The sequence below is a fragment of the Salmo trutta genome, chromosome 16 (assembly GCF_901001165.1).
Source record: "Salmo trutta chromosome 16, fSalTru1.1, whole genome shotgun sequence".
Taxonomy (NCBI): domain Eukaryota; kingdom Metazoa; phylum Chordata; class Actinopteri; order Salmoniformes; family Salmonidae; genus Salmo; species Salmo trutta.
This window is the reverse complement of record NC_042972.1, coordinates 60,375,355-60,391,836: the sequence shown is the minus strand read 5'-3', so window position 1 is coordinate 60,391,836 and position 16,482 is coordinate 60,375,355. Positions and strand designations below refer to the sequence as shown.

At 39.1% G+C, this 16,482-nt stretch overlaps 1 protein-coding gene across 2 annotated transcripts; it reads left to right on the top strand.

Moving 5' to 3' along the window:
* Positions 1-1,276: 1,276 nt before the first annotated feature.
* On the top strand, positions 1,277-16,167 carry LOC115151127 (eukaryotic translation initiation factor 2 subunit 2-like). Of its 2 annotated transcripts, none has more exons than XM_029695138.1 (9): positions 1,277-1,445; positions 6,111-6,291; positions 6,415-6,515; positions 13,705-13,837; positions 13,951-14,054; positions 14,699-14,847; positions 14,972-15,028; positions 15,158-15,243; positions 15,717-16,167. In XM_029695138.1, the coding sequence occupies exons 1-9, from the start codon at positions 1,428-1,430 to the stop codon at positions 15,890-15,892; spliced, it is 1,005 nt and encodes a 334-aa protein (XP_029550998.1). In that variant the 5' UTR covers positions 1,277-1,427; the 3' UTR covers positions 15,893-16,167. The 2 variants fall into 2 exon arrangements, with proteins under 2 accessions (XP_029550998.1, XP_029550997.1); XM_029695137.1 differs by having other exon boundaries at positions 6,111-6,315.
* Positions 16,168-16,482: the final 315 nt, after the last annotated feature.

Genomic DNA, 16,482 nt, shown 5'->3' with positions numbered 1-16,482 from the left:
CAGTTTCCAGCTACAATAGTCATTTACAACATGAACAATGTCTACACTGTATTTCTGATCAATTTTATGTTATTTTAATGTAAAAAAAAGTGCTTTTCTTTAAAAAACAAGGACATTTCCAAGTGACCTCAAACTTTTGAACGGTAGTGTATATACACAAATAAATCTCAAAATGTCACTCAGTTTTGTTTTGAATACATTCATATTCACATGTATTCATATACATACAGTATATATACAGTACGCAGATTGTTATCTGAAGCATTTTGACAATGACTTTATACATGTTCTGTAAGAATGTTGAAAGATTCAAACATTTTTAACTCAATTCAATAAAGATAGTGGCTTACCAAAAAGTGGCTTACCAAATGAAATGGAGATACGTGAGAATTGCGACACTGCTTTTGTGAAAGATGTTGAGGAAACTGCAATGACTACTGCAAAGTCTATAAACAACTGAGGACGGGTGGAAAAGGAAATTTCACAGACTTACTTTAGAACTACAGTATGTGTCTGAGAATGTGTAGTCCCCCAGCTATTTTGAGCAGATTAATGACTGAACAGGGCCATTGAGCAGCACAATGATAAACACAGAAATCTTCTTGATGAGCATGCATATATTACAACTTTTCTTTTAGATTCAGCCTTACACTTGATAATTTGGCAAAAGGATTAGGTATTCTATAAGGACATCATTTGATGTTAAAAAGGGGCATGAAAGACAATATATGCCATCCCTACAGGGATGTACTTTTTTAAATAATAATCCCCTTAGTCTCAGATTTGCACATTTTGTTTCCAGATATAATTATTGCTTTCAGTCTCCTGATGGTCAAAATCAAGCAAGTGCACGAAGTCCTATGATGATATGCTTTAATGCTCTGTCAGACTATTAAGTGAATACAGGCCCAAAATTAGGACAACAATATGGCACTTATGAGCAAAATATTGTTATTTTAAGACCTTGTATTGTCATTGTGTGAAAGTGTGAAATTAAATGTATTTGTTTTCATGGTTGACAACAGAATAAACTGGCTTTAAATCATAATGGCAGATCGCTTTCAGTCTCCTGATGCCCAAAATCAAGCAAGACCATGAAGTCCCATGATGATGTGCTTTGATTCTATGTGAGACTTTAATACATGTCCAAAATAAGGACACCAATGTTCCACCTTCCCAGATGTTGTTGACCTAAAGGTTGAGTTGCGTACACTGAACTATGATAGGGTGCCGGAGCACAAAAAACTACATATCCCACTAGGCCTTTACCCTACACCTGGGCATGAAATAAATAACCTTTGCGCATGCGCACACATTACTGCTCGGTAGCTGATGCAAGAAACCCGAAACTGACCAGTGGTTTGGGTGATAAAAACATATACTGCAACGGATTTTCATCGTTATCTGACACAACATAGTCTGGAAACATGTCAGGAGACGACGAGGTAACTAATCCAATTTTACCATTGTAATTCGTGTTTATGAGAGACATAATTATGGCCTACACACGTGTGAGAATGAGGCAGCTAGCTATGATCTAACGTTAGCCACTCCATGTTATTGCTGGTTAGATAGCTGCTTCATCTCCTTACAATTGTCAGTAAAACCCTAGATATGCACTGTAGCTAACTATGTCATTGTGCGAACGTGTCCGATTCAATTTAGCTATTTTGCTGACTGTTGGTGGTTGTCAATGCAGTACCTATTCAACGTTAGCTATCTAACGATAGTTTTTATTGTGTGTTCTGTTACCCAGCTAGTTTGCTTCTTCCCGCAACGAGCCATTTTACAGATGTATATGCGGAAGCTTTGCAGCCTGGCGTCCTTGATCAACCAAACCTAAACTAACGTTATTCCGTTTCCCGTCAACAGAGCCAGAGGCATATCCATTATCTCTAGGAACAATAGTTACGATTCGTTGGGTTGAATGAATGTGTCCTTTGATATCAGATAAGCGTTTGAAACACGTTTTTATCCAGGGTCTCCCATTTCTTTTCCGCCTGTGGGCTGCCATTGTAGTCCATTCTAGACCACACGGTCCAAGAGAGTAAACTACCATGTGAACTCCAACTTCTACAGGGAGACCGTGGATAAATATTTTAAACGCTTATTTGATAGCGAAGGCCACATTAGAGCCCTACCCATGCCCCCGACGTTAAGGCCCTATATCAGGCCCGATTTGCTTCTGCCAAATTTAAGGCCCGGCCCTACCCGAAATCAGAAATAATTTCCTGCGTTAGTAAATCCATTAGCTGTTCTTTTCTTTAAGTCATTGCTCCCTGCACACAGCTCCCTCTGCTCATGGCAGCTATGAGTATCTTAAACAACGGCTTAGCTGGGGCTGCTCTGCGCAGTGAGTAGACATGAGCGAGCTGTTAGCTACTTTTCATCACTCTAAACTAAAGGAACATTATTTTTCTGTAAAAAATCCCTCCTGTCTTATATTTGGGCTCCCGAGTGGTGGCGCAGAGGTCTAAGGCACTGCATCTCAGTGCAAGGGGTGTCACTACAGCCTTCTGGTTTGAATCCAGGCTGTATCACATCTGGCCGTGATTGGGAGTCCCATAGGGCGGCGCACAATTGGCCCAGTGTCGTCTTCATTGTGTTGCCATCATTGTAAATAAGAATTTAATCTTCATTGACTTGCCTTGTTAAGTAAAAAAAAAAAAAAAAGTCTGAAGCATTTCTGACACCATGTTATGATCTTAGTCAGTTATGTTACTGCAGAGCATGAGCAAATGGCTTAGATTCCAAATGTTAATGATGCCCTGCCCGTATCCTAGTTATTGATGTGAAAAAAACAGGCCCTGCCCTAACCTGTAGATATTGTCGGGTTCCGTCAGGCAGCAGAGCTCTAGGGCACGTTCAACTAGAGATCGGCCGATTTCAAGTTTTCATAACAATCGGTAATCAGCCTTTTTGGACACCGATTACATTGCAATCCACGAGGAGGCAGGCTGACCACCTGTTACGCGAGTGCAGCATCAAAAGGACCTTGTGGCTATAAGGAGCCAAGGTAAGTTGCTAGCTAACATTAAACTTATCCTATAAAAAACAATCAATCTTCAAATCACTAGTTAACTACACATGGTTTATGATATTACTAGGTTAACCTCTGGCGCATGTGGGACGAACTCGTCCCACCTACGTAACAGCCACTGAAATCCAGTGGCGCGATTTTTGAATCGTTAGAAATACTATTACTTCAATTTCTCAAACATATGACTATTTTACAGCTATTTAAAGACAAGAATCTCGTTAATCTAACCCCACTGTCCGATTTCAAAAAGGCTTTACAACGAAAGCAAAACATTAGATTATGTCAGCAGAGTGCCCAGCCAGAAATAATCAGACACCCATTTTTCAAGCTAGCATATCATGTCACATAAACCCAAACCACAGCTAAATGCAGCACTAACCTTTTATGATCTTCATCAGATGACACACCTAGGACATTGTGTTATACAATACATGCATGTCTGTTCAATCAAGTTCATATTTATATCAAAAAACAGCTTTTTACATTAGCATGTGACGTTCAGAAAAAGCATAACCCCCGCAAACTTCCGGGGAATTTACTAACAGTTTGCTAAATTACTCACGATAAACGTTCACAAAAAGCATAACAATTATTTTAAGAATTATAGATACATTACTCCTCTATGCACTCGATATGTCCGATTTTAAAATAGCTTTTCGGATGAAGATTATTGCAAAATGTGCTAAGTACATAGCCCGGCATCACAGGGCTAGCTATTTAGATACCCACCCAGGTCAGCCTCCACCAAAATCACATTTCCTATAAGAAAAATGTTCTTACCTTGCTTGTTCTTCGTCAGAATACACTGCCAGGACTTCTACTTCAATAACAAATGTTGGTTTGGTCCCAAATAATCCATCGTTATATCCAAACAGCGACGTTTTGTTCGTGAGTTCTAGACACTAGCAGAATGCTTCATCACGGTGTCGCGCATTGGCATGACAAAAAATGTCTAAATATTCCATTACCGTACTTCGAAGCATGTCAACCGCTGTTTAAAACCAATTTTTATGCCATTTATCTCGTAGATAAGTGATAATATTCCGACCGGGAATATGCATTGAGCCTAAACGGCCGAATAAAATTTCTCCTCAGGAGCGAATCGTGCACACGCCTCATTCAAAGGTCCTCTGAGCAGCCACTTACAAAAGGTGATAATGTGTTTCAGACTGAGGCTCCCTCGTAAACCTTCAGGTTTTTCGCGGGTTCTGAGAGCCTATTGGAGCCCTGGGAATTGTCACGTTACAGCTAAGATCCTTACTTTTCAATAAAAAGATGCAAGACGCACGACTCCTTGTCAGACAGGGTACTTCCTGCTTGAAACCTTGTCAGGTTTTTGCCTGCCATAGGAGTTCTGTTATACTCACAGACACCATTCAAACAGTTTTAGAAAATTCAGTGTTTTCTATCCAAACCTGAACAATAATATGCATATTCTAGCTTCTGAGTTGGTGAAGGAGGCAGTTAAAAATGGGAACATATTTTTTCCAAAATTCTCAATACTGCCCCCTATCCCAAACAGGTTAACTAGCTTGTCCTGCGTTGCATATAATTAATGTGGTGCCTGTTAATTTATCGAATCACAGCCTACTTCGACTTTGCCAAACAGGTGATCTAACAAGTGCATTCGTGAAAAAAGCACAATCGTGGCACAAGTGTACCTAACCATAAACATCAATGCCTTTATTAAAATCAACACAAGTATATTTTTTTAACCCTGCATATTTAGTTAAGAAATTCATGTTAGCGGGCAATATTAACAAGGGAAATGTGTCACTTGTCTTGTGTTCAGTGCAAGCAGAGTCAGGGTATATGCAACAGTTTGGGCTGCCTGGCTTGTTGCGAACTGTGTTAAGACCATTTCTTCCTAACAAAGACCGTAATTAATTTGACAGATTTTGACATAATTATGAAGTGACATTGAAGGTTGTGCAATGTAACAGCAATTTTTACAGTACAAAAAAAATGCATGAAATGAAATGTATGCATTCACTACTGTAAGTCTCTCTGGATAAGAGCGTCTGCTAAATGACTAAAAATGTAAATGTAAATTTAGACTTAAGGTTGACGTCCGTTCGATAAAATACGGAACAGTTCTGTATTTCACTGAAAGAATAAACGTTTTGTTTTCAAAATGATAGTTTCCGGATTTTACCATATTAATTTCTGTGTGTTTATTATAATGATGATTTGATATTTGATAGAGCAGTCTGACTGAGCAGTGGTAGGCAGCAGCAGGCTCATGAGCATTAATTCAAGCAGCACTTTACTGTTTGCCAGCAGCTCTTAGCAATGCTTGAAGCACAGCGCTGTTTATGACTTCAAGCCTATCAACTCCCGAGATTAGGCTGGCAATACTAATACCTATAAGAACATCCAATGGTCAAAGGTATATGAAATATAAATGGTCTAGAGAGATGACGCGTCGACTATAATTCTTATAACTACAACCAAAAACTTCTTAACTGGGAATATTGAAAAGTTATGTTAAAAGGAACCACTGGCTTTCATATGTTCTGAGCAAGGAACCTAAATGTTAGCTTTTTTACATGGCACATACTGCACATTTACTTTCTTCTCCAACACTGTTTTTGCATTATTTAAACCAAATTGAACATGTTTCATGGAGACTAAATAGATTTTATTTATATATTATATTAAGTTAAAATAAGTGTTCATTCAGTATTGTTCTAATTGTCATTATTACACATACATACATACATACACATATACATATACATATACATATATATATATATATATATATATAAAAATAAATGCCCAATTTTTAATCGGTATCGGCTTTTTTTGGTCCTCCAATCGGTATCGCAGTTGAAAAATCATAATCGGTCGACCTCTACATTCAACCCAACGAATCATAAGTGTCGTTCCTAGAGATATTGGGGTATGCCTCTGTTGCCTGGAAACATTATTTTGGTGTAACCAAATAGATTGTTTAGTAAACAATTGCTCGTTGCGGGACGAAGCAAGTTAACTATATTTGCAAGATGAATGCTGACACCGTCATAGGGGTTAGCCATTTGTAACACGTTCCATTTGTCCTTTGCAGATGATATTTGATCCCAACATGTCCAAGAAGAAGAAAAAGAAGAAGAAGCCTTTCATGCTAGATGAAGAAGGAGGGGACGGTGCCAGTGAGGATGCTCCACAGCCAGAAGCAAAGGAGGTGGAGGTGGATGGAGGAGAGGACAGAGAGGTGGACTTTGACGAGGATGACGGAAGGAGGAAAGGTGAGGAAGTAGCAGGGCCCTCAGGTACCTTAACATAATATAAATTAAAAAGGTGGATTTGCATGTGTCTGACTTATAAGACCTTTTGTAAGTAAGAATTTTTGATCTTGGTATGTTTGCCAGAAATCTCTGATGACCTGGATGACTTAAACTTCTTCAACCAGAAGAAGAAGAAAAAGAAAAAGCCAAAGACATTTGACAATGATGTAGAGGAGGGAATAAAGGTACGTTTTGGGTTAAGTGCCCAGATAGCTGGCCAATGGGCCTTAGCGTGTAGAATGTTGACTTTATTTTAACATGTTTTCATAAGTGTCTATTAAATTATGGAAATGTAAATGTTTGTTGACTTATCTACAAAATGGATTCCTGTCAACCTTGTATTTGGTGGATATGTCTCATAGATAGGGATAAGATGGATCCTTGCATTTGTAGCTGTTTTAATTATACACTGAGTGTACAAAACATTAGGATATAGACTGACATGGTGAATCCAGGTAAAAGCTATGATCCTTTATTGATGTCACTTGTTATTAAATCAATCCACTTCAGTCAGGGTTGATGAAGGGGGCGAGACAGGTAATAGAAGGGGAAGACGGGTTAAGAAAGATTTTAACCTCTCTGGGGTAGCGTCCCACCTGCGGGACACACTATTCAACAGCCAGTGAAATAGCAGGGCGGCAAATTCAAAACAACAAATCTCATAATTCAAATTTCTCAAAAATACAACTATTATATCCCATTTTAAAGATGCAGTTCTCGTTAATCCAACCACATTGTCCGATTTCAAAAAGGCTTTACGGCAAAAGCATAAAGTTAGATTATGTTAGGACAGCGCAGAAACAAGAAAAAACACACAGCCATTTTCCAAGCAAGGAGAGGCATCACAAAAAACAGAAATACAGCTAAAATTAAGCACTAACCTTTGATCTTCATCAGATGGCACTCATAGGACTTCATGTTACACAATACATGTATGTTTTGCTCAATGACGTTCATATTTATATTCAAAAACCCCATTTTACATTGGCCCGTAATGTTCAGAAATATTTTGCCTCCAAAAACTTCCGGTGAACGAGCACATCAATTTACAGAAATACTCATCATAAACGTTGATAAGTTTAATATTTTATTAAAAGAATTATAGATTAACTTCTCCTTAATGCAACCGCTGTGTCAGATTTCAAAAAAGCTTTACGGCAAAAGCACACTTTGCAATAATCCGAGTACTGCGCTCAGACAACATCAAGCAATACAGATACCCGCCATTGGAGTCAAATAAAATTATAAATAGCATTATAAATATTCACTTAACTTTGATCTTCATTAGAATGCACTCCCAGTAATCCCAGGTCAACAATAAATGTTTGTTTTGTTCGATAAAGTCCATAATTTGTCCAAATACCTCCTTTTTGTTCGTGCGTTCAGTCCACTACTCCAAATCCAGGAAGCACGCCGAAATGTCACGACAAAGTAAAAAAAAGTTATATTTACGTTCGTAGAAACATGTCAAACGATGTATAACATCAATCTTTAGGGTGTTTTTAACAAATCTTCAGTAATATTCCAACCGGACGATTCCAATGTCTTCAAAAATGAACTGGAACACAGCTAACGCTCACGTGAATGCGCGCCACTGAACTCATGTCATTTTCTGAGTCATCAACTTCCAGGAGCTCTTGTTCGCTCAAGATTCACTGTAGAAGCCTCAAACAATGTTCTAAAGACTGTTGACATCTAGTGGAAGCCGTAAGAAGTGCAAAATGAACCCCAAGTCACTGAAAACTGGATAGGCCAGGACTTAAACTACAAACCTCAGATTTCCACACTTCCTGGTCGGATTTTTGTCCGGTTTTTGCCTGCCATATGAGTTCTGTTATACTCACAGACATCATTCAAACAGTTTTAGAAACTTCAGTGTTTTCTATCCAAATCTGCTAATAATATGCATATCCTACCTTCTGGGCCCGAGTAGCAGGCAGTTTAATTTGGGCACGCCTTTCATCCAAAATTTCGAATGCTGCCCCCTACCCTAGAGAAGTTAAGTAAATACCTGCAATCAACTTGTGTAATGCATTAGGAGATGAAGCACATTGCGTTCTTATTTCACCTGTCACGTTATTTTGCATTATGAAGCTTACCATAGTTCCCCAGAACAGTTGAGCCAGTTACATGTTTGTTTGTAAATAAGACAACGAGACAAAGCGGGAGCAGGTGAGTCCAGCTGCGTATTGACAAGGGTGACTTTTTATATTGAAAGTGAGTTTTTTTGCTTCAATAGAATGATCAGGGACCTGAGAACTATAGTTTTCCTTCACAGAACATACATCACTGCAACACATTTGCATAAAATATCTTAATTTTCATCAGATGACAACAGAAGTGCAACGCTATTTGGCTTATCTATGTTTACAAAACGCAGCAAGATATTTTAACTTTTTTCCTGTGTGAAAAACGTAGAATTACACGTTAACACAACCCCTAGTTTAACTTGCTATCTAAGTGGCTGAATTAATAAGGTGACGGGGTATCATTGTGTTAGCGCTCTATTGTGTTTGAGAAGTCAAAGACCTTTGGATTAGTTATCTGTACAGCTGCCACTGCTATCTTGGGGCGGCAGGTCGTCTAGTGTTTAGAGTGTTGGGCCAGTAAGCGAAAGGTTGCTAGATCGAGTCCCCGAGCTGACAAGGTAAAAATCTGTAGTTCTGCCCCTGAACAAGCCAGTTAACCCACTGTTCCTAGGCCGTCATTGTAAATAAGAATTTGTTCTTAATTTGTTATGGATAGGGGGCAGTATTTTCACGGCCGGATAAAAAACGTACCCGATTTATTCTGGTTATTACTCCTGCCCAGAAACTAGAATATGCATATAATTAGTAGCGTTGGATAGAAAACACTCAAGTTTCTACAACTGTTTGAATGGTGTCTGTGAGTATAACAGAACTCAAATGGCAGGCCAAAACCTGAGAAGATTCTGTACAGGAAGTACCCTGTCTGACCATTTCTTGGCCTTCTTTGTCATCTCTATCCAAAACAGAGGATCTCTGCTGTAACGTGACACTTTCTAAGGCTCCCATAGGCTCTCAGAAGGCGCCAGAACCTTGAATGATGACTCTGCAGTCTCTGGCTGAAAAACAGTAGCGCATTTGGATAGTGGTCGATCTGAGAACAATGAGACGGGTGCACGTGAAGAGGCCATTTTACATTTTCAATCTTTGAACGAAAACAATGACTCCCGGTCGGAATATTATCGCTATTTTACGAGAAAAATCGCATAAAAATTGATTTTAAACAGCGTTTGACATGCTTCGAAGTACGGTAATGGAATATTTTGAAATGTTTTGTCACGATACGCGCCGGCGCGTCACCCTTCGGATAGTGTCTTGAACGCAAGAACAAACGCAGCTATTTGGATATAACTATGGATTATTGGGAACCAAACCAACATTTTGTTGTTGAAGTAGAAGTCCTGGGAGTGCATTCTGACGAAGAACAGCAAAGGTAATCCAATTTTTCTTATAGTAAATCTGAGTTTGGTGAGTACCAAACTTGGTGGGTGTCTACTCAGAATATTGCAAAATGTGCTTTCACCAAAAAGCTATTTTAAAATCGGACACCGCGATTGCATAAGAGTTGTGTCTATAATTCTTAAAATAATTTGTTTTTTGTGAACGTTTATCGTGAGTAATTTAGTAAATTCACCGGAAGTGTTCGGTGGGAATGCTAGTTCTGAACGTCACATGCTAATGATAGCTCCTACATACATATGCATAACTTTATGAGCAGGATTGCCTGTCTTTGCAATTCAATTATTTTCTTTAGTGTTTGCACTCGTTAGCATATTTAGCTTGCAGCCTCCATTCAAATTCATTGTTTTGCATTTTACTAATGGACACCCTTGGGTTTTCTTTTGCATTTTTGGCACCCCCTTGGGAACTAAACTGGTAATACCGTATATCCCGTGGTGAGAGGACAGTAGGACGATATGAGAATCTGGATACCGCCCAACCCTATCTATTACCCAACGGACATCCAGCCAACTTGGCGTCAACACGGGCCAACATCCCTGTTCAACACTTCTGACACCTTGTGTCCAATTGAGGCTGTTCTGAGGGCAAAAGGGGGTGCACATCAATATTAGGAAGGTGTTCCAAAAGTTTTTGTACACTCAGTGTACAGTGTATGACTTTGTGTTGTGGCTTGACGTGTTAAATTTCTCCTGCGACGTATTTCAGTCATGGGGTTTCTGGAGAGGTCGTTTTTGAGATCAGTGTAGATCCGCACTAAAATATCTCTGGGGGTTTGGACATGACAGCCTAATACAGACAGAGTCGGTTCTACAAAAATATATTCTCAATTTGTATTTTCTCTTGTTACGCTGTGTGCACTGAACTGACATGCATGATTTTTGATCACACATCAGTGTTCAGATGAAGGGAATAAAACTTTTTATAATGCGCACCTCAGCAGCGCTCAACTCACAGCGGTGTGTAGCCTAATGTAGCTGCTGGCAAAGTCATGTAATGTTATTAAAACCAAATCAGACAACCCCATGGTAGAATAGTTGACCTATTTACATAGTTGGCTTGTGTGTTCTATGCCAGATAAATATTCCTCTCAGTGCACATTGAAGATCTGACAGCAGTAGGAGGGAAACTTGTATTCTGACAAGCAGTCAATGCACAACAATTCCAATGCAATCGTGGGAAAAAACATTTGAAAGCAGTTTTGGCCTTTGCAAAAAGACGATCCCTGTTTAACATTGCTACCACATTCATTTCTGTACTTGTTCAATTGTGTGTGGAATCTTTTTACAAATGCAGTTTTACAACCAGAGTTACAAGCATGGTTTAGGCACAGCTGAGCAGCAGAGCTCTTAAAAGGTGCAATGACATTTTTGTAATGGAGACAAATAAATTATTAAACCAAATTACTTTTTTTTTTTATAAGACAATAATTATTCATAATAACAATCAGGATGTTGTCCAAAGGGGTAGATGGACAAACCCCATGCTTCAGTCTATGTACATTTTATAGCCACTATGCTTCATCAGTTGGGCTACATGCTTTTTGCTAATAGCACATCTGATAATATGCACCATGCATAGGCTATACAGTGCATTCCACATTTTCCTACGTTACAGCCTTATTCTAAAATTGTTTTTTTATCTTCTCAATCTACACACAATAGCCCATAATGACATAGCAAAAACGTTTTTTTTTTGCGAATGTATTCAAAATAAACAAATGTACGTACGGTGGCAAAAGTATGTGAACCCTTTAGAAATACCTGGATTTCTGCATAAATTGGTCATGAAATTTGATCTGATCTTCTTCTAGGTCACAACAAGACAAACGGTCTGCTTAAACTAATAACACAAGCAATTATGTTTTCATGTCTTGATTGAACACACCGTGTAAACATTCACAGTGCAGGGTGGAAAAAGTGTCTGAACCCTTGGATTTAATAACTGGTTGACCCTACTTTGGCAACAATAACCTCAACCAAACGTTTTCTGTTGGATCAGATCAGTCATGCCACATCTCAATCGGGTTGAGGTCAGGACTCTGACTGGGCCACTCCAGAAGGAATATTTACTTCTGTTGATGATTTACTAATGTGTTTTGGGTCGTTGTCCTTTTGCATCACCCAACTTCTGTTGAGCTTCAATTGGCAGACAGCCTAACATTCTCCTGCAAAATGTCTTGATTAACTTGGGAATTCATTTTTGTGCTGTGATTTAAAAAAATATATATTCACACATAGTGTTGTGTGTTCCTTCCAAACAACTCAACTGTAGTTTCATCTGTCCACAGAATATTTTGCCAGTAGCGCTTGGGAACATCCAGTTGCACTTTTGCTAACTTCAGACGTGCAGCAATGTTTTTTGGACAGAAGTGGCTTCTTCCGTGGTGTCCTCCCATGAACACCATTCTTGTTTAGTGTTTTACATATCGTAGACTCGTCAGATGCTAGCATGTTCCAGAGATTTCTGTAAGTCTTTAGCTGACACTAGGATTCTTCTGAACTTCATTGAGCATTCTGTGCTGTGCTCTTGCAGTCATCTTTGCCGGACAGCCACTCCTAGGGAGAGTAGCAACAGTGCTGAACTTTCTCCATTTATTAAACAATTTGTATTACCATGGACTGATGAACATCGAGGCTTTTAGAGATACTTTTGTAACCCTTTCCAGATTTATGCAAGTCAACAATTCTTAGGTCTTCTGAGGTCTCTTGTTCGAGGCATGGTTCACATCGGGCAATGCTTCTTGTGAATAGCAAACTCAAATGTTGTGAGTTTTTTTTTTTAATAGGGCAATGCAGCTCTAACCAACATCTCTCATCTCATTGATTGGACTCCAGGTTAGCTGACTCCTGACTCCAAGTAGCTTTTGGAGAAGTCATTAGCCTAGGGGTTCATTTACTTTTTCTAACCTACACTGAATGTTTCAAATGATTTATTCAATATAGGCAAAAAATACAATGATTTGGGTTATTAGTTTAAGCACACTGTCTATTGTTATGACTTAAATGAAGATCAGATCAAATTTGATGACCAATTTATCCAGAATTCCAAAAGGTTCACATACTTTTTCTTTCCACTAAGTATTTTACTTTTACTCAGTACTTTGTTGAAGCACTTTTAGCAGATCTGTGCCTCAACACAATCCTGTCTCGGAGGTCTACGGACAATTCCTTGAACCTCATGGCTTGGTTTCTTTCTCTGACATGCACTGTCAACTGTGGGACCTTATATAGACGGGTGTGTGCCTTTCCACATCATGTCCAATCATTTGAATTTACCACAGGTGGACTCCAATCAACTTGTAGAAACATCTCAAGGATGATCAATGAAAACAGGATGCACCTGAGCTCAATTTTGAGTTTCATAGCAAAGAGTCTGAATACTGATGTAAATGAGGATATAATTGGCTAACATTTCTAAAAACCTGCTTTCACTTTGTCATTATGGGGTGTTCTGTGTAGATTGAGGAAATGGTTGTATTTAATCCATTTTAGAATAAGGCTGTAAAGTAACAATGTGGACAAAGTCATGGGGTTTGAATATTTTCTGAATACACTGAATGCATGGTCCAATATGTTAAAATAATTAGAATGTCCTTTTTAAAAAGTCACCAGAACTGAGCTCAACCCTATATAAAAATGTTCCTGGAAGGACCCCCTAAGCAAGGAGAATGGTCAAACTTTGTTTAATACATGTACAAAATGATCCTCTATCCAGGAAAGTATGATGGTCATGACTTTCTTTACATGAATGTGGAGGTTAACTTGGCCCCTTACAATCGATCTGAAATGGACTTGAGTTTCGGCCATGGGATTATTATATATATTTTTTTAACCCCTGCGTTTAGTATGTATTCAATTGACTTTATTCTATAACTGTCCATACACAGGAGCTGAAAATTGAGACCGAGCCCTCTGAAACCAATGGAGAGGGCGACTTGATGTTAGAACTAGGAAAAAAGAAAAGGAAGGCCAAGGCTGTGAATTTCGACATGGATGACGACATGGAAATCAAAGATGACGGTGAGTGGACTGAATTCACAGGCTGGAAAAATGTTGCAAGCCATAATACGTTAAATTAATGCAACCAGCATGCAAACTGACATTTGGCCTTTCTCATACCTTGTGGTTTAAAGCCCAGGAAGACGACGATGGAAAGAACACTGACGACATCACGTTCAGCAGCACACAGTTGGGCCCTGCATGGGCGGGCTCAGAGAGAGACTACACATATGACGAGGTACAATCTGAGTCAGTGGGTCAAGAGACTTCACTTAAAGCTGCAATATGTAACTTTTTGGGTGTCCTGACCAAATTAACATAGAAATGCGAGTTATAGATCTGTCACTCATTGAAAGCAAGTTTAAGAAGCTGTAGATCTGGTCTGTGTGTGCTAATTCTATGCTTACCATTCTTAAGTGTAGTTTTTCAGGTCTAACTTTCGGGTTTTGTACACCAGCTTCAAGCTTCAAAAAAGAAAAAACAATATTTTGGGTTATTGAAAATATATTTCACAGCGGTTTAGATGGTACAATTATTCTCTACACTGCTACATTGCTTGTTTTGTGACATAAATCAAAATTTGGCAAACTATTAGAATTTTAGCAACCAGGAAATGGCGGTGTGATTTCTGGATATTGTACTCTTTATTTTCTTTTTAATTGTAAGATTTTTGAGGAATATTACACCAGAGTATATTACACTAGGCATTTTCATCACAGAGACCTAAGATGTAAGGTCATCATGACCTGAAATAAATAAATGTTTATTCACATTTTCATTAGAAAATTATTGGTCAAATCTTGTTGAAGCCGATATCTTTCAGTGGTGTTTCCCAAGTATTTCATTCTACGATCCAGGCTGATTCATCTCCCTCCCTTGTAGCTGCTGAACCGTGTCTTTCAAATCATGCGGGAGAAGAATCCTGACATGGTGGCTGGGGAGAAGCGGAAGTTTGTCATGAAGCCTCCCCAGGTGGTCCGAGTGGGCACCAAGAAGTCATCCTTCGTCAACTTCACCGATATCTGCAAACTGTGAGAATACCATGAGATGCGCTGTTGCCGTTTTTAGAGATGTTGAGGTTTAATGACTTAGTCTCCCTTGTTGAATCACATTATTTTACGTCATTAGTCCCCTTACTGTAATTTTTCTTGACAGGTTGCATCGGCAGCCAAAACATCTCCTGGCCTTCTTGTTGGCTGAGCTTGGAACAAGGTATGGTTTTGGTCAGCAAGTGAAGAAAAGCATTCATCTGCTACGCTAAAAAAAATATATAAAAAAAATTTAAAATTAATGTGAATGGAGGATATGAATTTATGGCTGAAACTGTTTTTATTGCAACAGTGGCTCTATAGACGGAACTAATCAGCTCATCATCAAAGGAAGATTCCAGCAGAAACAGATAGAGAATGTCTTACGAAGATATATTAGTAAGTGCTCGTGTTGACAGTTGTCCTACCTTTGTACGCATCTCTGAACTCGTGATTTAATTCTGATTTCAGTTAATCATTGAAAATGAGAGGATGACGATAATCTACTGTACTTAACATTTTTTGTTTAAAATGATAGGGGGTCCGACTTGCAATTTGCTAGCCATGTTCATAACAAGACCTGCTTGGTTGTGAGCTGTTCCTCTAGGATTTTGCGAGGGCGATATGTATTTTTTGCCAAATGTACAATTCCGTACATACTGTTCGAGGTTTTGCAAATTTGACCAGTTACCGCGCTATTTCCACGACAGTTAAATCAGTGCAATATTATTGCGTAAAACGGACTTATCGCAGTACAAAAAGCCGGTTAGCAATTTCAACCAATCACCTGACCTTCACTGCATAATATGGTTAAATCAAACCAGATGTCAACACTTCCCAATCTCATCCAAGTTTTTCTATCCCCTTTATAGAGGAGTATGTGACGTGCCATACATGTCGCTCCCCCGACACCATCCTCCAGAAGGACACACGACTCTACTTCCTGCAGTGCGAAACCTGCCATTCCCGCTGCTCGGTCGCCAGCATCAAGGCAGGTTTCCAGGCAGTCACAGGCAAGAGGGCTCAGCTCCGCGCCAAAGCCAATTAAAACCACCACCGCTGCCCCCTCTCCCCCATCTGTGCTCTGTTTCTCTCTCAGAAGCGGAGTGGACAGGATGGGGCAGGCTGGACGCTTTTATGGACCGTCTGTGGATTTGTTACCTATTGTAAAGAAATGAATAAATCGTATACCATCTGGGTGATCAGACGCAGTCTATATTTCCTAATTCCATCATCCATCACTATGGTGGACCAGGGTAATGGAGGCTCAGTTTAATGTATAAGTGTTGTTTACTCGATAAATCCATTCTTTTGTTCAGACCATCCCTGTTTGTGCACCAGGTTCTTAGCTTCGAAAAGTATGAATTCAGTATTATGAATGCCACATTTTAAGAGAACATATTAGGGTATGTTCAAACAAACTGATGTGTAAAAAATGCAGGAACTCAGTGGGATAATTTGCTTTGGGGGAGGGGCTAGGGTTGTGTTGCACTGTCAGAAAAGTTGCTAATACAGTTGAAGTTTACATACACCTTAGCCAAATACATTTAAACTCAGTTTTTCACAATTCTTGACATTTAATCCTAGTAAAAATTCCTTGTCTTAGGTGAGTTAGGATCACAACATTATTTTAAGAAT

Coding starts and splice junctions, on each gene's coding strand:
- LOC115151127 (XM_029695137.1), top strand. Junction 14,055..14,698: donor GAGACTACACATATGACGAG/GTACAATCTGAG, acceptor CCTCCCTTGTAG/CTGCTGAACCGTGTCTTTCA. Junction 15,029..15,157: donor TTGGCTGAGCTTGGAACAAG/GTATGGTTTTGG, acceptor TTATTGCAACAG/TGGCTCTATAGACGGAACTA.